Genomic DNA, 19,226 nt, shown 5'->3' on the forward strand with positions numbered 1-19,226 from the left:
TCAGTGGGGAACGGCTAATGTATACGTACCACCTGCTTTACACCAACCATGCCGCACGGAACTGTGCTTTTAATGACCACGGTTTGCGAGGGTGTAGATACTGCCGTTATTTTTCTAGCCACGGCGTTAATATTAGTGAGGTCTAGACCATCCCAACCCTTGTCGAGGTTCAAGGACCCCTAGCGAATTATCTTGTCACTCCATTGCATAAAGCTACCTTAACGCTATGTTAACTCAGAGATACTCACATGAAGGGGTGTATTGACGCAAATGGAAATCATGTCTACTGCTATGATACGTTCGTCCATCGCGGTGGAAAAAGCAATATTCTGCAGTCTCCTTCGGGGACACTGACCGTCTTCATGGACTTTTTGCTCCAGTTCATCGAAAAAGATCTCGTCCAATCCAGGAAGTGGGAGATGATTCGAGTTCCAAGAGTTGATTACACCTTCATCCTTATCAACAACGGTGCATTTGACATCTGAGTTCTTCAAGGCAAGAACAATTGCAGCGAGAGCACCTGAAATATTATTGCGTTAGCAGCCTTTGCCCGGCGAAGTCCCAATCCTAGAGGAATCTAGTATTGACCCACGGATCTAGCACTGACAAAGCAAACTTGAGTAACACTGATCCCCATCATTTGCCTCTGTGGCTCCAGGCCTTGTGCGACGCTTGAGTGGGCACTGGCCTTGGCTGCCCCCTGAACGTCTTAGGAGCTAGCCTGGCTGCTCGGCCACCACCGGCCAACGCAGAAACCCACTGCAGCCATTAGGAGTGGAAGGATTGGAGATGTTATGTTATGATGGAGGGTCTGGGTATCTCACCGCCTCAATATTGACACGTCTATGGAGATCAGGGAGAGGGTCAGGAGAAAGGTGATGTTGTTCTGTATGGTCTATGGCTTGGGACGTGCACGACCCTTACGCCAGTATTTTAAACCATCCGCCATGCACGTTTACCACCTTCCTTTTACTCCTCCTGTCGGATGCCTCCCCTCTCAAACTCAATACTGAGATTGGCAGCTGACCTTCACTATTGATCGACTTCTGCATGATAATAGTTACATTTACACTGGATTTGATACCATGATAGGACACTTGACACATTCTATCTAGCCCAATTGGTGTCAACTATGCAATCTGACGTTCGCCATAGGACCCTCGTCGTTTCCACACTGCTCGGGTCGAGTAGAGATAAAATATCCTTCCGATGTTCTTGTCCTATTCACTTGGCATCGCCAAAGACGATTACTTCCCGGGTCGGAGTCAAACTCCGTTGATAATCATTGGGCAATTTCTATCTTTTCCTTAGCTTGTCTCAGGCGAATTACCCCGCAACGGCTGCCTTCGAGATATATGATTTCGGCCATCTTGCGCGTCTTGTATGTATATTTTCAAATACAATCATTGAACGACCATTATGGTCCAGTGTCACATATGTAGGCTACTAAATATTCTTAGGGCATTTGTCACCTCTGCAGCCTCTCCGGAATTAGGGTTAGTCTTATGCCCGTGCCAACCATTCCCCACGAGGCCCACACACGATACGTACATATCATGCTAATTCTGTGGCGTTCGCCACGGAATGCACCGGGAAGCTCCCCGTTCCATAGACCTGACTACTTTGTATTTAGAGCACGCAAAGTCTGGTGAGCCTGATAGGCCGAAGGTCCAGGCCCTTCGCTGAAGTTTATTGCCGAAACTTATGTGACGTTGTCTTGGCCCATGGTGCAAGATGGATTGAATGCCAGGCATTACAACTAACCTTCTAGCCCTAAGCCTTGTTTTTCGAGTCCATACATACCGGACGATCAATCACATTTCCCCCTCTGCTTCACATTACCCCGCTAGCATACAATACCAACTCTTTGAACTCTCAAGCGATTTTGGTATTCCACATTGCCTTTCCGTTTTGAGGTCTATTTGGTGTGTCCCGAGTCTTCACAGCAAGGAATTGAGCGGGAAGATATCGATAACTGGTACCCCTTACAATGTTACATTTCCTCTATAAGTTCAACAAATACACAAGGTATCCTTCCGCTACTATTACTTTCCATGCTAATGGCCCATCCAGTCTTGTCCGGTTCATCCGGTTCCTCTAGATTGTTGTGTTCTACTACGGGTTCTATCGCATGCGATTGATCGCGAAACGGAATCCCATGGCATCTTCCTAATCATCCTTTTCCCCTTCCAATGTCACTATCGTATGCCTATTTGTTGACCCAGATGGTGATTTTCATCCCAGCTATAGAGTCCTGGTTGCGCGCAGACCCTCATGAAGTCCTAATAGTCACGACAATTGAATGGTATGAACGCATCAAAGCAAGCCTGGAGACGGTTGACGACCCAAGAGTCATAGTTCATGCAATTGAGGTGAAGAGCAAACGACCAGGTCTAATAGCAGGTATTCAACGCACGACCACTGATCATGTTGTTCTTCTCGACGATGACTCAATTTGGTCACTCGCTACTCTCCAAGGCTTACTATGTGGATTATCCGCGGGGCCAAGAGTAGCCGGTGTTAGCAATATCAAGGTTAATATTCGAATGACGCTGCCAGCACTAGCTCCAGACGCACCGAGCATGTTCGAGGCCATGGGTGCCGGGAGGCACGACAGACGTGCAGCCACAAATACAGCGATGGCTTACTTCTGCGATAGCCAGATTACGTGTTATACGAGTGAGACAACTGCGTATCGCACTGAGGCTCTACAACGCCCAGGGTTTGTGGAGCACGTTGTCGAGGATTACTGGAAGGGAAAATGTAAACTGTCAAGCGGAGATGACGGGGCCATCACGCGCCTGTATCAAAACGGTCGGAAGACAGGCATTGTAGTACATGATGAATGTGCAATTGAACCGAAATCAAAGGAAAACACTGATTATCTCAAGCAGATACTACAGTGGTCTCGCAGTGAGGTCAGGCAGCTCGTGCGAGACCCCTACTTGCTTCTACCCTCACACAGACGCCACTGAAGAAGGTGCGGCTCATTGCGTTTGTTTATCTGCTTTCTTGGAGGAACATCTAGTGTTTCTAGACCTTATGATAACAAGCACAATTATAATTTGTCGGACTCCTTTTGGTGCCATGGTGTCGACTGCTGGTATTCCTAGTGACTGGCAGCTGTCGCTACAGTATCTTGGACCGTCCGCCTTTCTGGAGCTTGTTTTCAACCTTTAGCATTTCATGACATTCCCAGAAATGCTGAGGTATCTGCTTGTCTATGCAATATGGGGCCAGGTTCGGATGGTAGTGAGTCTGTATGCCTTGTTGGCTTTAGACCAGGTGAGTCATCAGTCACAAGTAGAGAAAACCAGCGAGAGGCCACTAATGAGATTAGCATTATATAGTCGAGTTGGCTTACTCGAACCGGAGCAGCTTGACCAAGCCCTCCCCTCCTTATCTTTTATTTTTTTAGTCGCCAGAGGATATACCTCTGTAGTTTGACTTTACTGTAGCAAGTGCTATGACAACCATGTAGAAAGGAGGCTGAACAATGACTCCTACGGCAAGCATGTTCGGGAGAACATGAAGGAAAGTCACAGCTCACAGAGCTTCGTCGAGGTCTTCTGTGGGGCTAGAAGAAGGGATCAGTGCGACTGAGCCCTATTCGGGTTTGCTTAACGTGTAAGCAACGAGGAAATCAGCATGCTTCCAGTCTTTCGAATAGCCTGAATTATAGGTCACGCTTGTTAGTCTTTCTCAGATCCATGGCATTGCCATTTGGTAAGAGTCTTGTCTATACAGAAAGATGTAACGTGTTGTCAACTGTAGAAAGAAACTGTTGAGAACCCCGGAAAATATATGTATTCACGAGCTGTATAAGGAAGAAACTAAGAACTAGTAACTTCAACAGATTTCCCGGTCCCAAACAAAATATTTTCTACTCGTCCCCCCCGGTCCGATACAGTATACCATCCAGAAAAGCTATCACTACCCTGGAAGCACGGGGTCAAGTCACCGCAGTTGTGCCTCTTTCCCTAGGCTTCTTTAACTGCAAAATGCCACGCCCGGATTGCGCACACTAACGACACAAGAACCAAGATATAAACACTGCTATCATCAGCACACATGACAGACTATCAAGTTGGAGTTGGTATCTTACCGGGGAGTCGACATGGCAGTCCGCCTTACGTTCCTTGTTTTCACCTGGCATGGTTACAGTGCATTTATTTTGCTTGCAGGTCTTTGATTTGTTGGTTAGTTAAATGACTCGTCACTATTCTGTAAAGTGAAGACTTACACCATGGATCCATTTGTCATCTTGGGCGCTGTCAGCTGAAGGTGAACGGGAATTACCCTGACTGCCCGGAGAAGAAACCTCTGCAGCACTATCGCGGTGGGCTTCCATGGAATCAGGAGTGCCGCGTTGGGGTGAAGCTCTCTTAACCAAAGCTTTCAACGCCCCGTCACTGCCTGGAGCCGTAATGGCAGAGGCTGGACTAACATGTTCGAACTTCTCATGAGCATGATCATCTGTGCAGTTATGATCTGACTTGTTGGAAGTCACTGTTCCACCGGCACCTGCTGGCATGGCATCGTCGGTCCCCGACATCGGATCGGTAGTGGCCGCATTAGCAACTTCGAACTCCTCATGGCCATGGGCATCTGTGCAGTTATGGTCCAATTTGTGGGAAACCATGGTTGTACCAGCAACTGCCGCCATGGCACCGTCGGTCTGAGAAATCTCATCGTCAGTGCTTGGATCGGCATCTTGGGTTTCCTTTTGACCATGAGCATGTGTGTATGTATGATCCGACTTATCGGAAGTCAAGGTTGCACTGGGACCTGACGGCATGGCATCGTCGGTCCGAGAAACCGCATCGACAGTGGTTGCATCTTGGATGCCGTCGACAGGAATCGCACCTGCAGGTCCCACAGACAGGAAGGCAACCGCGAGGAGGGAGATAACAGTGAGCTTCATGTTGAGATAGTCGGGAAGATAGATGTGGCTAGCACAGAAATGAAATGGTAAAGCAATAGACTAATGAATGAATACTGTTGGGGTGACTTAGAATAGCAGAATTGCGAGCCGGCCGCAGATATCTGGATTAGAAGAATTGAATGATTAAATGAAAGAGTGAGTTGAACTGGCAAACAAAGTGATCGATGGTGGAAGATGTGATCAATTATATACCTGACATGCCAAGATATTATCTCATAAAAACCACTAGCATTCCACTATGTCTTTTCCTTTCAACCCTTGTATAGACTTTTTGCGAGCTATGACATGTCTATGACAGAAGCCACCAAGCACTGATCGACATATATGTCGCCCAACGCCCGGCTAGACACCAGACTTTGTTCCACTGCGTCGGACAGGAAGCGCCTTTATTGGGACAGACATGGTTGGAGAGTGAGAGGAGATACAGAGCCATTTTGAAGTACATCTTACATTCAGCCCCGGTATGTATGAATGTGCATTAATATGAGCGTCAGTCTACAGAGCCTCAGCCTAGGACGCACTTCATTCCTACACCTGATTTAGTGATTTCTGGCAGAGACAGTGCCCCAAACTTACCCTCGTCCTCCCCACCTTACAAAGGTCGGCCTACGGTCGTTATAACATAAGGAATCTAGAACGTACCACTGGATAAATAATCATTTGGCTAAAGACGGATACCTTCGTGTGACAACTCAGGATAAGCGGCTTGAGGCCCAAGTCAGGTTTTGCTTCCCGATACCTGTCTAATTGAACGGTATAGGAGACAGAAGACGAGTTTCAGGGAGACATTTGGTGAACAAAGGAAGGCCTTTCGGCGGCTACTGATGAGCCATAGGAGGACTGAGCGTTTAAACGGTCGGACTCTCTGGAGATCGCCACGACCCCCGACTTTCTCTCTAGACACTACGCGCTTAGTTTATGATCCGGCCTTTCGTTGTCACCACAGAGGCTTTCTCAAATGGTGCCTAATGAATTTTACGCTTTTGGGGCAAAGGTCTCCAAAGGCTTGGAATGCCCTGTACAACCATATGGATGCTGGAACCGTTCCGTTAAACTCTGGTAGTACAAGGAGGAATAGATTCTTGGCAGGTTGGGCCTTAGTATATTCACTCCATAGGCTTCTGGCCACAGTTTAACGAGAGGTTTCCATCCAGAGTACAGTACCTACTTTAGTGATGTGCTGCCAGTAAGCGCGCCTATAAAACAGCATACATGAATTTGGTGATACGACAGGTCGCAGAGACTCCGGGCTCAGCTTTCACGATAGGTGGACGATGTCAGGATCCAATGTGTTGAGTTGGCTTGAGTATCTTTGTACTGAAGTAGTTTATGCAAATGATCTAGAAGCTGTGTGGTTGCGCAACATGCCATTGGCCCTGGGTTATAGTTATGATGGCAACTTACAATCGATAATGGCTTGGATTGGTGAAAAGAATGAACAGAGAAGTGCTAGGGGAGTGGGCTAGCCGTTTCATAATATCTTTCTGACACAACACATGTGTGAGGAACCAATACCACATCTCTATCACTGCTATATGGATCGACATGTCACAGTCCGCTAGAGTCGCTGTCAAAAACAAAAGTAAATCAAAACCTTCATGAGATAGGCATGCTAGCCAAGTTCTATGGAACACCATTTACTGGCAGGGTCTTTCAGAGTTTGAACTAAGCGCTGAATGTATTGCATGGTCGGGAGAACAGAGCTATATCTGTCTGGGGCTCGAAACGCTAGTGCGCCCCGTACGACTTGTTGACGCGGCCGAATATACTTCATATCCTGCCAAGGCGCTGACCAAAAGGACCGCTGTGCGCAATGATTCTCTCATTATACCATAATACAACCGATGACTGATATTACTCCTGTAGGGCCCTTCGGCTGCACAGGCTGAAACTCAACCAGGCTTTCCTCGAAGCACGAAAATATTTGGCCTGTACTCGGGCGATGGCTCATTATGCCTTATGTATCAGACTTCGAGCCTCCACCGCTTTAACTGTACGTGTTCGGGCCAACCACGCCCAATGCTACGCTTCAGTCCAAGAGCAATCGAGCGAAAGTTCTGCAGTGACCGTACAAACTTCCTATTCAAGGACTGCTTCAACAACCACACCCATCCTTGGCAAGCAACCACAAGCGTCGTTACTCACGAGCACGCAGTTCCAAGCGGTCTGTAGGAAGGCTTCTGCATAAGTCCGATCTGCTTCATTGTTCATATCCTGCGAGGGATATCCCGTTATCATTAGGAGGTTGTCTGGATTCTCGACATTCCAAAAGAAGGCCTGCATGGGCGATAATTCGGGATTGGAGTCGGGGTTAGTGTAAGAGGAGCAGTGGGTGAGGATCTGTGAGAGCAGGTCAGTGAACTCGCCCGAGTCAATGCCATCTTTGTTTTTCAGTGTGCTGAGCCATATTTTGGTGATGGGTGGCATTGTCGCTTGCGTCGATTCCCACGAATAACGCTGTCTGTCCCAAGCAGAAATAGGCAACGTGTACTCTGTACAAGGAATGAATTTCAATTTAAATCAGCCTCGTCTAGACGTGGGGGCATAAAAGTGGAGCACTTCTTCCACCATTTTTTCAAAATGCTACAGCTCTGGGCCTGTATCTATCCAGACATAACATGACACACCTATACAGATTCTAATCGCGGAAAGAAATCAGAGCCTCGACCTATTCAATCTATGTCAACTCCAATGGCTTCCTATATAAAAACTGGAACATCTCCCATCTCCCTAGTACTACACCTCTTGCATCCCTCTGGCCAACAGCGCCCAAAGGTATACCGCCAGTTATACCACGTATACTGGAATGGGGGACTATAGCATGCTATCTAGGGCTTTCTTGTCTCTGTAGGAGGGGCTGACTGGTTCAGAAAACATTTCAAAAACCAAGGTTTAAATATCTGCACGCTATTATATCCGATAAAATATTCAATGTTCCTGAGGACTACATACTTAGATAGGTATCTCAAACATACTATATTCGACACACCACATACGGTAGGCTCTGTCATGGCTTGACAGCAACACATCTAAGACTAGCGTATGTGATCCATTGACTCCCATTCTCTCTCGTAGTGCCAAAGCGCAGCATACGGCACATTTTCTTGATCACACTGTTCTTCTCCTCCTGGGTATCTAAAATGTCTAGCATCTGAGCGCCGATCAGCCTCAGGAATCCCTCCAGTCCACCATTTTCATTGGTCGTCAGCTCTAGCGGTTGCGGATTTAATGCAATCATCTTAACCTGAAACCCAACACTCTCGAGAGCTTCCTTCATATAAACATCTGAAGGATAGAACAAGGCCCACACTTCCTCTACCGTTTCAATGGGGACTCCCTGATCCACAAGAGCGAACATAAATGCTGTCGTCATTTCTGGTGCATTTCCATGTCCACACATCTCAAAGAAGAATGTTCCTCCAGACTTCATTGACTGGAAGATATTTTTTAATGTGGACATACGGGTGGTTGGATCCTTTAATATCCAATGTAAGGCAGCATTCGAGGTGCTGTGCGAGTTTTAAAAAGAGAGCACTCCAAGGATGGATTCTGAGACTTACACTTTGTCCCAGTTTCCCTGCATAACTTCTGCGTTCTCTTCCAGATGCCGGCAATCAACAATGCGGAAGTCCGTGGCTGTTTCACCATAGTCCAGCGTCTTGGCTTCGGCTATCATGGATGGAGAAGAGTCGACCCCTAGCACGTAGCTAACTGCGGGAGCAAAACGGGTGGTATATTTTCCATCACCACATCCGATATCTAAAATTCGATCGGTGGGCTTAAAGGGTATGCTCTGGACGAGTGTGTCGGCAAAGTGGGGGACGAAAGATGCCGCAGCTTCGTAAGTCTGGTATAGCTCAGCGTATATAAACCAAGCACGGATTTGGGGCCACGAACCTCACTGGACCAATAGTCCTTCTGGTCGGCCTGTGTCTGAATCATGTTGAAAGATAGTGGAAGGCTTATTAGGGGTAGTAAGTTGCAAGACCAGAGGGGAACAATGTGCAGCATGGTTTAAATAAATAAAACCCACTACATCTCAAGTACAGAACATTGCTTGCACTTACGCTAGTAGGATTGGCCTCGGGTAAGATAAGGATCTCACTAGACAGAAGAGATAGACTGTGAAAAGAAGATCATGCTGATCACTGTGGAACACTTCGCTTAGAGATCATGAATAGAACTATTAGAACCACCAGGCTAAGGGTGGTCCTATTGTATTGTGTATCCCGCAGCAAATTATGTCAGGAAATGATACAGTGATAACCACCCCACAGGGATCAGCACAATTTCTTCACAACCTAGCATAGTGTTGGATCTGTAAGACAATGATTATAGGAAGGTCTTTAGCTCCAACACCCAATTATGGCAGCCGAGATGTGGGACTAACCGCAATATCCCAGGCAGAACACGACATACTAGTATCAGCTAGCCACAGAGCGTGTGGGGCATAAAAACAAACTAGTAAGTCAGTCTGCACGATAGCCGAGCCCAGCGCCTTGGGTAAATGACTCAGTATTACTAGCGTACGGAGTACGCGCCAGGATTTTGGGCGCATTTCTCCGTGGATCGAACAAAGGTATGTAGTTCATACATTTTCTTCAGCTGTGTGTGACAGTGACTCTACGGTGATATGTCAACATTTGGTAGAAAAAAAGCGTCTCCCAGAAATCTCGGAGCAAGCATGTTCACGACCGTAGTTAATCCCCCCCCCGTTGTGCGTTCTTTTTTTTTTTTTTTTCAGTTTCGTCTGGGCACTTAATCAGACCGAGAGTATGATGATTCCAGCACGCCTTGTTCGTACCTACAGAGTACTAACAGGTCCCCTTGCAGAGAATGCTTCAACTCCACATTTCGTAGGGACTACGATAGTATCAATGATCAGTATTCAATCTAGGATCTGCCCCTTCGTTTTGATCGATTCCCGAGTTCTTGCTAGGTGGCTTATCTTTACCACGTTCAAAAATTAGGTTATATACTCCGTAAAGGACGGTACTGCGGTAGGGCACGGAAAGACCATGTGTGGACCTCTGTGGAGCGGCTTGCTTACAAAACGTGAGTGGAACTGACTATCAGAACCACTGTGGCAAAAGGTGGTCCTAGTATCATATTTCACACAGCCTTTCTGTACCCTGCCACAGTATTCCTGGCTGGCTGACGCGGTATGGATGCTCCACCGGCCTATTAGGCTGATAGGCCATTAACGATCTAGGAGACACCATACACATACAGGCTATGTTAATTTGCTCTTTAACCATGGAGGTTACGAGCCATGACAGGATTCTTCATTTATCAACACATTCCGCCATTAACTGTGGCCAGGACTGGTATCTACATTCAGCGATGTATCTGTAGGTACAATACTTATTGTAATGAAGCAGTGTGCAAAGACTAATTTCCCGGGTCCGCTTTGCTTCCATGGGGATTGCCGTTTCAACAAACTGAAATCTTCAGCTAGCGGGTCTTAGTCCGAGTCTTCAGCTAAGACATGTCATGGAACATCGTGTGGATAGACTATATTTGCAAAACAAGTCGAGATAGTAACACTTCCGGGGGTACAGGATATATATAATGGCCTAGCTCACGTCCTGCACCGTCCAATATTGCAAACTCTATAATATCAACATTTGTCAACATGACCATCGAAATAACGTCCTACAAGCCAACCCCAGGGGGACTCACCTCACTCCACTCCACGTTACAAGAAGCAATTTTGCAATACTCAGAAGATACATCAGAGTCAAAGAGCAGGGTGTCTCTGAAACAGATCGAGGTTACCTCGCAAAGGCTGGCACAACGCGTCGTGGAGCCAAGACAGGCTTTGATCGCGTTCCATTTCCAACCTTACAAGGTTCTCCGTGTCCGGCTGGTAATCGAGATGGGTCTTTTCGACAATTTACCTACCCGAGCACCCTTCACATTACAAGACTTGAGCAAACATGCAGGGACAGGCCCGGAATTTACTGGCCGTATTGTACGGGCTCTCGCGACATTGGATATGTTCGAAGAGGCGGGCGAAGGAGCCTTCAGATACGCCGCATTATCCCGGGAATGGACCAATAAGTTCATGCAATCATACACTCGGCATTCCTGGGACAGTGTCATTAAATCGATGTCCCTATACGTTGATTTCTTCAACACCACGGGTTTCATGGGCTCCTCCGACAAGATGAACTCACCATACGCATTTTCAAAGGGAGCCAAGGACATCAACATTTTCAATCTACTACAGCAGGATCCCAAAGCCGCCAAAACTTTCAATGAAGCCATGACAAGTTTCAGGGACCCTTTAAGGGAAATTATATGACTTCAGCAGCCTAAAGCCCGGGGAGGATGGGGTATTTCTGGTCGATATTGGCGGAGGCAACAGCAAAAGTATGCAATATAGAATCTCCCCATACCCCCATTATCAAGGGCCGATTCATCCTCCAAGGCCTTCCAGCCGTCACCACGGTGGGTGATGTAGTATGCACTTCCCAGGTCAAGGTACAGCCATACAACTTCTTCGAACAGGTGTAGCCGATCAAAGGTGAGGAGACAGCTTGGAGAATGAGTTACAGCCCGCCACTAGTAATGGTTACTATTTAGGCACCGCTGCATATCTCCTTAAGCTAATACTACATGACTGGCAAGACGATGAGTGCTGAAGAATCCTCCGGAGCCTAGCACCAGCGATGAGAGGCCACAATTCGAAGCTCTTGATTTGCGACATTGTCTTGGCAGACTCGCAGCCAGACTTACAAAAGGTTCTTTATGATAATAACATGACATTCATGGCGGGCAAAGAACGGAGTATGAAGCCCTGGCCGCCTTCTTTATTATTATAGAAGGACTCAAGTTCCATATGGAGAATAAAGCTCGCGTGCAAGACCTAATTCGTTACCGACATATTTCTAAAGGTACCAAAGAGAGTCTTCACATTCAAGCTGTCCATCGCGTATCTACAATAAGCCCATGCTATTTATAGTCACTTTGAACAGCCGTAGAGTGCCTCAAACGACTTATATCGATGTCATCTGAGTCCCACTCTGCTATCAAATGCTCATTTTAGGAGAAGGTTACTATTTCCGCGCACTTGCGATTTATTACAGGGCAAACTCTATATTCCATCGATGCATCAATCACCCCTTTCTACTACTCTGCTAACACCATTATCGCATGCTAGGATGTCGAGTACAAAACATATCCAAGTGATAAAACCTGCTATCAGCCGTTTGCTTAACGGATGAAGCTCATGGGCATATCCTACTCCATACTACTCTTCAACAATAGCTGGAATCAAGTTGCAATATTCCTTCAGACCGAATACCTGGGGTTATCAATCATGTAACTCTCCAAACAAGAAATACCTAAAGCTTCCTAAAGAGCAGCCTTCTCGAGATTTCCCTGGAAGGTTGAGTCCTTGAACGGGACGGTCGCCTTCCCAAACTCGGCACTCTCAAGCCCCTGTCTCGCAGCCTCGGGAAGAGACTCCCAGGCAATGAGTGGTAGATCACGTCCCAGCGTATTAGTGAACTGCAGCTCGTGGTTGGTTGGGAAGTTGGTGAAGTATTCCACCTTAGGCCTATCGCCCTCCCGCGGTGGGTTGTCCGTCTTCTTGTAGCTGCCGTGACCCGACGCTGCACCTCCCAGCAAGGTTGGGTTATCGTTGGCCGGGTTGTTTACCCAGATAACAACATTCTCCCAGTCGTGGCGGTGCGCACCCGCTGATACACCACTGTTGGGCATGTCCTTTGGCATGTACCATGCGTACATGATACCATACCGGCCATTGTGCCAGCCACCGCGCACGTAGGTCTGCCCTTTACTTTGGTCGCGACACCCGCCTGTTGCGCTACCGGTGTCTTGAAGACCTCCACTATACAACAGATGTTAGCAATTGTGCATCTTTCATCTTGCTTATAATAGTGCACTTGAAATTTGTGCTATGCGACGTAATGTTGACGACTTGCCTCACATCACCGTTGGCGGCAACGGCCGGGTAGGATTGACAGCCATGTGCAATGTGTAGATATGGCTCGAACTTCTTATACGCGTTTCCAGTGGCAGAATTGGGGACGGTCTCGGGAAATGGTGTGATCGAGTCATGGTTCACGACTGCGCGCTTTTCCATGGGGCTGCCTTGCACGGCGATGGCAGCAGCCAGAATGGCGAAGATGTTCTTGGAAACCATCTTGATAGATTGGGAGGATTTCTTTCTTGGTTGCGTGAAGACACCGGTTTGATTCTCTGTGTCTAGAGTGAAATATGGAAGGAGTACTCGCTTATATGTCTTTTCTACTGACGTCGGCTTCTTATATAAAAGGCAATTAATTACCGACGTCCGCCAAGAGGCGTCAGGCAAGGAAGGATCATGCCCAAGATGCTACTAAATTGCTACGGGTGACAGCATCTCCGAATGCCGACTGCAGCAAAGGATCCACCATGGTTGCATGCCTCCTAGCAGATCCTTCCCGCAGTGTAGCCTAATGACGATATTCAATCACTATCAGTCTCAGTCACTACCGGACTTTCGGCAGGACGAGTAGATTAAACCCCGAGACCCTTCCAACCAAGGGTTCTACTCGGCCTAATGTACTGTAGTCCGCATCTAGGGATCCTCCCATTACACCCATTTACAGGCAATGCACCTCACCAGATGGAACCTAGCGATATTGATTTGAAACCAGGTAACGGCATGAGCATATGCAGGTACCCCCAATCAATGTCGGAACCGGAAGTAGCCAAAGCCAGTTCATCCGTATCAACCGTTGGCTCCACTCGAGTTTGAGGGGCTTAGATTGAGAGACTATACCCTATGACACGTGGGGACTCCAATTGATTCCAAACGCTGAACATAGTATCCCAATCGTGCATTGCTGCGCCACTGCTAGTGGTGATCAAGTTTCCCGAATTGGTCAAGGCCCTGTCTGCAGAATGATTATAAATCATTTAACTCTAGGCGCATTGGTTCCATTGCTTCCTTCGATGAATGCGGGAACCTGTATATCCGATGAATGTAACAGGCTTTAGTTAATTCTGCGGAGCCATAGCAATGAATGTACGCCGGCAAGCTTTGTGCATGGTTCAGATATAATGCCGGTAAATCTTTACTGGTAACAATACGGTGACTGGGATCCCATCCATGGTGAGAAAAGCAACCTCAATTCAAAGGCCTGACTCTTCAGGGCTTATCTTCGGCGAAACATCGGGAGAAGGTCTAATCTGATTGCCATGGCGGGGACTGTGCAGATCCACTCGTCGATCCTTCGTGTGTGGGAACTGGGTTCAATCTATATGTACAATGTCTGAGTGGGCCTACTGTGATTGGAGCTTGTATCCTGAAGGATGTCGTGCTGTTTGAGAATACTCTTCAACCTTGCCCTAACAGCCATACCCACCGGATGCGCAGAAGGATATCCGGCAGCAACGGGGACTTGGTTCCGGAGACGATCGGCCATCGAGGATGTTCCTTAACTTCCGAGTCCGTACTTTTCCTGTCGTCAAGCTCCGTAGGGTTTATGTGCAGAGAGCTGTATCGCACATCTCGCCGCGTTCTATGCTGAAGCCTTATGATCATATGTGGAAAATTGTCTCCAGCCACTGTAGGTGAGTTCTGTTTCAATGTAACAATGTGATGCATGTACCTGCTCGGATCAAGCTGTTGCCAGATTTGGCTTATGCTTTTTATGTTCGTTTATGCTCAGTGTGGGATGATCGCGTTGCACCACAGCTCAAGCCTCGTGGAGTCCATCATCATCAGCATCAGTCAAGTTCACTCTCGGTCAGAGGGAAGATCAGGGATAAGGCAACGCGGTTCGACTGGAATGGACCGGAATTGCCGCTTAATGCCTTCATGTTCTTAATCGAGCTATTCAATTCAGAAACCGGTTCTCCGCTTCCTAGAAAATGATTTGAGTCGTCGTCACATCGCGTTATAACATGAGACGGATCATGATGTGAAATTGCTTCAGTGGGCGATCACAACTACCATAAGCTCTATAAGATTGTTTGTATATTGAATGTTGCTCGTCCAATATTCTTTAGTAATATGTTTCATACTCGCTATAGATATCCTGCGAGCAGGTTTGGTCCGTCTCATACAAGCTTCACCGTAATAGTGTATGGCATAATACAGTGCTAGCCTTTCCCACACAGGAGGTTCAGGTCCAGACTTTCTTTATATCATTATGGTATAAGAGGATCGGCGTCACATCCTATTTACCCACTGCAAGAGATGTGCTGCGGAAAAGGTCCATAGCCGTATCATTTAGCAATACATCCCAGTCGTCACTAACAGAGGGCCAGAATGACCCTTATTCACTATCAATACCCTTATACTCGAAGAATTTGGCAAACTCCTTATCATTAATCAGGTCCCGAGCCAGCTCCTTCTCATACATGAGAGCAAACATATTACCTTCATCCGAGTCCGGATTGTCATCGAGCTTGGGAGGGTACACGAGGTGCACACCAACGGTGACACCTGCCCCCTGCTGCAAGTGACGATGGCACAGCGGGCGGGCGAACCCAAAGTCTGCATTGGTGACTCGAGCATCACGGTGGTCCGTGGTAATGATGGACATGGGTGGCTTGGAGTTAATGCGGATGTTGAGATTCGTCTTGTCCTTAATGTGCGAGATCGCGGTCAGTGCAGTATCCAGGTTCTCTTGTGTTTGAGTATTGGTAATTTTGCGAATGTAGGCCGCCAATTCCCAGAGCGGCTTGTCTGAGATGACATCGCCGTGAGTGAGCGGCGGGAAAGGTGCCTGGTCCGATAGTGCCGCCCAAAGAACATTGTGCTGGACGTGCGGATGCACAGGGGGGTTCTTCATCCGGCGGCGCATATCCACGGCCTCACACCAGAACATTGGGGTGGTGAGAGGTATCCCAAAGACAGGTTGACGTAGACGTGTGGTGGTACGCCATATGAAGGCGGCAAAAGCGTCGTACGTTGAGATCCACGTTCCATCCTGAGGTGTCGCGAGTCTCTTTAGCTCAGTAGCCTTGCTCTTGGGGAGGTGAAAAAGGAGGCACTGTCCAGGCCTCTGATCCGGGTGCTGCTGCGGCGCAGGGGGTCCGTCAACCAGCTGCTCCACGGGCGGATCCGGCTTGGAGACAATGGAGACATCATTGCAGGCCGGGTCCCACGTTGGGAACGGGGTCTGCTTCTCCACGGCGTAGCAGTTGTCCGCAAGCTGCTGCACAAATCCCCTCCAGCCCATGACATCGTTGGCATAATGGTGCATGTGGGAGATTAGGACAAGTCCCCCATGAACCACGTTGAGTAAGAAGGCTGAGGTAACCGGAGAAGTATCCGGGTGCGCTTCGGGCTTCTCACCGTATGTCATAGGCTCGATGCTCCAATATTTGAAATCACCCAGCGTAATTCCAGCAAAGCTCGAACTTTCCATGTCGTCCAGCGAGGGGAATCGATCCGCATCGCTCGCCGCGTCCAGCCACTGGATAACAAACTGCACCGTGCTCTCCTTCCGCTTCACAAAGGAATGACCCCCTCCAGAGTCCTTTTCGATGGTGCTGCAAAGGTGGCCAACTTGGCCGAGGGTCCGCTCGAGACCCTCCTTCAACACCGCAGCAGCTTTGGCCTTCCTCCCATCATCCAAGCGAAAGTAGATGGCGAAGTGGGTGTAGCACAGGCCGGTAAGGTAGTCAAGCGTCGAGATTTTATACCGCTCCTCTTGGGGGCTGGATTCCCAGCCGTACGGATGCAAGTGGTGGACTTCCTGATGGACCATCCTGAGAGACACCAAAAACTATGGCTTCGAAAGAAGGATCGTGGTATACCAGCCAGGAAGGAACACGGTGTGCCGGACCAGCGCTCATCCATACTCGTATGGCCCGCCTTAGATAATGCGGGGCTCTCATGCTGCTGCGCCTCGGCACGTTTAATATATGCGAGGACGATACCCAATAGCATCCATATCATTGGTGTCCCCCGGTTGGTTCCTGCGACCGAATGATTCTCACGCGTCAAGTGATTAGGAAGAGCTCTCGGACTCGATATTCAGGGCTTGGCTCCACGTATCTACACGGACAGGGTGCCCATTATATACAGAGTTGGTGAAACATTCACAGACTAACGAAGAATAAAGACAGCGAGATACTTCCGAAACTCCAGCATATATTCTACGCTCAGCATCCCAGTTGACGCAACCGCTAGAGACGTCCCAGCCAGCCACTTATCCAGTGATCAGACCAAAAGTCCCCTTCCCCCGCGTAAGGCGATATCTCCATTTCACGCCTGTGAACTTGGATGTCTCGGAAAGGTTCACTTCGACCTTCTCCGCCACCTGCGGCACCGATGCCGTGACTGCCCTTGTGTTGACCTTGGGTTCGATCCATGTCCCCCGGACGGGACGAACGTCAAATCGCACCAGGATCATTGCCACCAGCGCCAAGATCTCGCCCGATGCGAAATGGCGTCCGGGGCAAATATGTGGGGATGAACCAAAGGACATGAATCCAGATGCCTTTGATCGCTTTTCGACCGGGTCAACCTTGCTAAACCGGTCTGGTTCATATGTATCGGCGTCCGAGCCCCAGACGGAAGGGTGCTTGTTAATAATTGCTGCGGGCATCAGAAGAATGGACCCGGCCTTCACGAGCACGCGATCATCGAGCAACGTATCTTTGTGAACAACACGCAGCTGCCCGGAATTTGACCGCGTACGGAGAGTCTCTTGGAACGTGGAGACGAGGATCGGACACTTCTCACGGATATCCGCCAGGTCCAAGGTGTGAACGCCCGCCGAATCCACGGACAAGGCACCTGCCAGGATCTCATCTCGGATTTTCTGAAGAAGATCGGGACGAGAGAAGATGTCAAACAGGCAATAGAAAGAGGTTGGGACGGTGTTGGAGAGAATGGCCAGACCCGTAGTCACCTCCAAACGTGCAATGTCCTCGATAGTCGCCCCCCCTTCGTGCTGGACCTTCCATCGACTGTATGCCAATTGCGAGGAATCCAGATGTCCATCCGCTTGGTAGTATTCGATGAAGGCTTGGGTTAGTTGCTCTCTGCCTTTCCACGGTTTGCGTGCGGTGATCCAGGGAAGGGTATTCATCATCAGCAGGCTTAAATTCGATTCCATAGCCCTATACACTGTTTAATTCCAACCGATATCGTGGAGACGCCAAATACTCACCAAAAAGCGCGTCGGTTGCTCTCTGACCGGTAGGGATTCAATGAGCCATACACGGCATCTGTACTGGCGACCGTAATGGCGTACGAGCACCACTCATAGAAGTCCACCACATTGTCTGGTTGCGAGGCCAACTCATCAATAACTGTGTTGAGAACAGCGATCATCTTCCCATTCATTTGATCCAGCCCGCTACCTAAGAGCGGCGGGTGCATGGAGTCTGCGGTTTGCAGCCCCAGGCCCTGACCTCCAGACTCTTTGTCCCGGAGAAGCTGCATCCCGCGACCGCTAACACCTGCCCCATTCTCGGCGACATTGGCGAACAACGGGCCCAGTGACATTGCGTTGCGGCTCCGTCGCACTGCAGAGACCAGCTCCGGCGATGCAATGATGCAGACCTTCGTATAGAGCATGTCCATCGTAAAGGCAGGGAGGCGGTTTTTGCGGCTTTAGCAGTCAGCGCGTTGGCTCTGTCCAATGACGAAGTGACGCGCGCAACGCACCTCATAATCGCAAAGTACTCGAGGCCATAGTACAGGAATGACACCAGATGACCGACCAGCGGAATGGCGCTGGAGACCGCAGGTGGTTCCCGGGGATCCAATTTCCTTCGCTGGACGAAAAAGAAGATGGATGCCAGGAGAGCCACCAGGAGGGTGAACCCGATGACGGAGGGTATGTCCGACATCCTTCGGTGGAAGATTGATTATTGGTTATTGTTCATGGGGATATGTATTTATTTGAGGGAAGGTCTGGTTGTGTATGCAAGGCCAAAGCCGACCCATGACGCGAGATGGCTTGACCGCTGACCGCCAAAACACATGTCACTGACCAGGAATTACTAATAAGCGGAACAAGAGCTTAGTTGACTAACTAGTTCAAGTTAGTTAAGTTCATTGGAATAGTTAGTTTGTATTATTCTCCACTACTGTATATCTTCAGTACTTTCGAAGTATTTTTCAAGTAGTTATTATATCCTTAATATTCTGAGATTTTTAGAATTTTTCTAGTATATATGTGACGGTGTACGAGGCCTTTGACCAAGTAGCTAAAGTTATCATATCCATTAAGGAGGTCACGGGATCATTTAGTTGGTAACTATGGGATTACCTAATCTAAGCACCGTTCCCCTATTAGTT

The 19,226-nt window shown here is 48.4% G+C and overlaps 8 protein-coding genes across 8 annotated transcripts; 2 read left to right on the forward strand and 6 right to left on the reverse strand.

Moving 5' to 3' along the window:
• Nucleotides 1-2,192: 2,192 nt before the first annotated feature.
• BDV38DRAFT_280641 (uncharacterized protein) lies at nt 2,193-2,975 on the forward strand (the record flags this gene model as incomplete). The annotated part of the gene is made up of 1 exon (XM_032059357.1): nt 2,193-2,975. The coding sequence occupies one exon, from the start codon at nt 2,193-2,195 to the stop codon at nt 2,973-2,975; it is 783 nt and encodes a 260-aa protein (XP_031915788.1).
• A 1,015-nt stretch (nt 2,976-3,990) lies between these two features.
• On the reverse strand, nt 3,991-4,924 carry BDV38DRAFT_280642 (uncharacterized protein; the record flags this gene model as incomplete). The annotated part of the gene is made up of 3 exons (XM_032059358.1): nt 3,991-4,053; nt 4,106-4,186; nt 4,244-4,924. The coding sequence occupies 3 exons, from the start codon at nt 4,922-4,924 to the stop codon at nt 3,991-3,993; spliced, it is 825 nt and encodes a 274-aa protein (XP_031915789.1).
• A 2,100-nt stretch (nt 4,925-7,024) lies between these two features.
• On the reverse strand, nt 7,025-7,372 carry BDV38DRAFT_280643 (uncharacterized protein; the record flags this gene model as incomplete). The annotated part of the gene is made up of 1 exon (XM_032059359.1): nt 7,025-7,372. One exon carries the CDS (start codon nt 7,370-7,372, stop codon nt 7,025-7,027), a length of 348 nt encoding a protein of 115 aa, XP_031915790.1.
• A 580-nt stretch (nt 7,373-7,952) lies between these two features.
• On the reverse strand, nt 7,953-8,887 carry BDV38DRAFT_280644 (class I SAM-dependent methyltransferase; the record flags this gene model as incomplete). Its single annotated transcript, XM_032059360.1, has 3 exons — nt 7,953-8,454; nt 8,506-8,792; nt 8,843-8,887. The coding sequence occupies 3 exons, from the start codon at nt 8,885-8,887 to the stop codon at nt 7,953-7,955; spliced, it is 834 nt and encodes a 277-aa protein (XP_031915791.1).
• A 1,693-nt stretch (nt 8,888-10,580) lies between these two features.
• Nucleotides 10,581-11,252, forward strand: BDV38DRAFT_280645 (uncharacterized protein; the record flags this gene model as incomplete). The annotated part of the gene is made up of 1 exon (XM_032059361.1): nt 10,581-11,252. The coding sequence occupies one exon, from the start codon at nt 10,581-10,583 to the stop codon at nt 11,250-11,252; it is 672 nt and encodes a 223-aa protein (XP_031915792.1).
• Nucleotides 11,253-12,304: 1,052 nt separating this feature from the next.
• BDV38DRAFT_291013 (NPP1 family protein) lies at nt 12,305-13,118 on the reverse strand (the record flags this gene model as incomplete). Its single annotated transcript, XM_032061633.1, has 2 exons — nt 12,305-12,803; nt 12,898-13,118. 2 exons carry the CDS (start codon nt 13,116-13,118, stop codon nt 12,305-12,307), a joined length of 720 nt encoding a protein of 239 aa, XP_031915793.1.
• Nucleotides 13,119-15,038: 1,920 nt separating this feature from the next.
• On the reverse strand, nt 15,039-16,902 carry BDV38DRAFT_39778 (uncharacterized protein). The gene has a single exon (XM_032063282.1). It carries the CDS (start codon nt 16,678-16,680, stop codon nt 15,241-15,243), a length of 1,440 nt encoding a protein of 479 aa, XP_031915794.1. The 5' UTR covers nt 16,681-16,902; the 3' UTR covers nt 15,039-15,240.
• Nucleotides 16,903-18,881, reverse strand: BDV38DRAFT_39777 (cytochrome P450). The gene is made up of 3 exons (XM_032063281.1): nt 18,591-18,881; nt 18,091-18,534; nt 16,903-18,040 (listed from the first exon to the last, which is right to left on the reverse strand). Exons 1-3 carry the CDS (start codon nt 18,773-18,775, stop codon nt 17,125-17,127), a joined length of 1,545 nt encoding a protein of 514 aa, XP_031915795.1. The 5' UTR covers nt 18,776-18,881; the 3' UTR covers nt 16,903-17,124.
• Between the last annotated feature and the right edge of the window lie 345 nt (nt 18,882-19,226).

The sequence above is a fragment of the Aspergillus pseudotamarii genome (assembly GCF_009193445.1).
Source record: "Aspergillus pseudotamarii strain CBS 117625 unplaced genomic scaffold BDV38scaffold_14, whole genome shotgun sequence".
Lineage (NCBI taxonomy): Eukaryota > Fungi > Ascomycota > Eurotiomycetes > Eurotiales > Aspergillaceae > Aspergillus > Aspergillus pseudotamarii.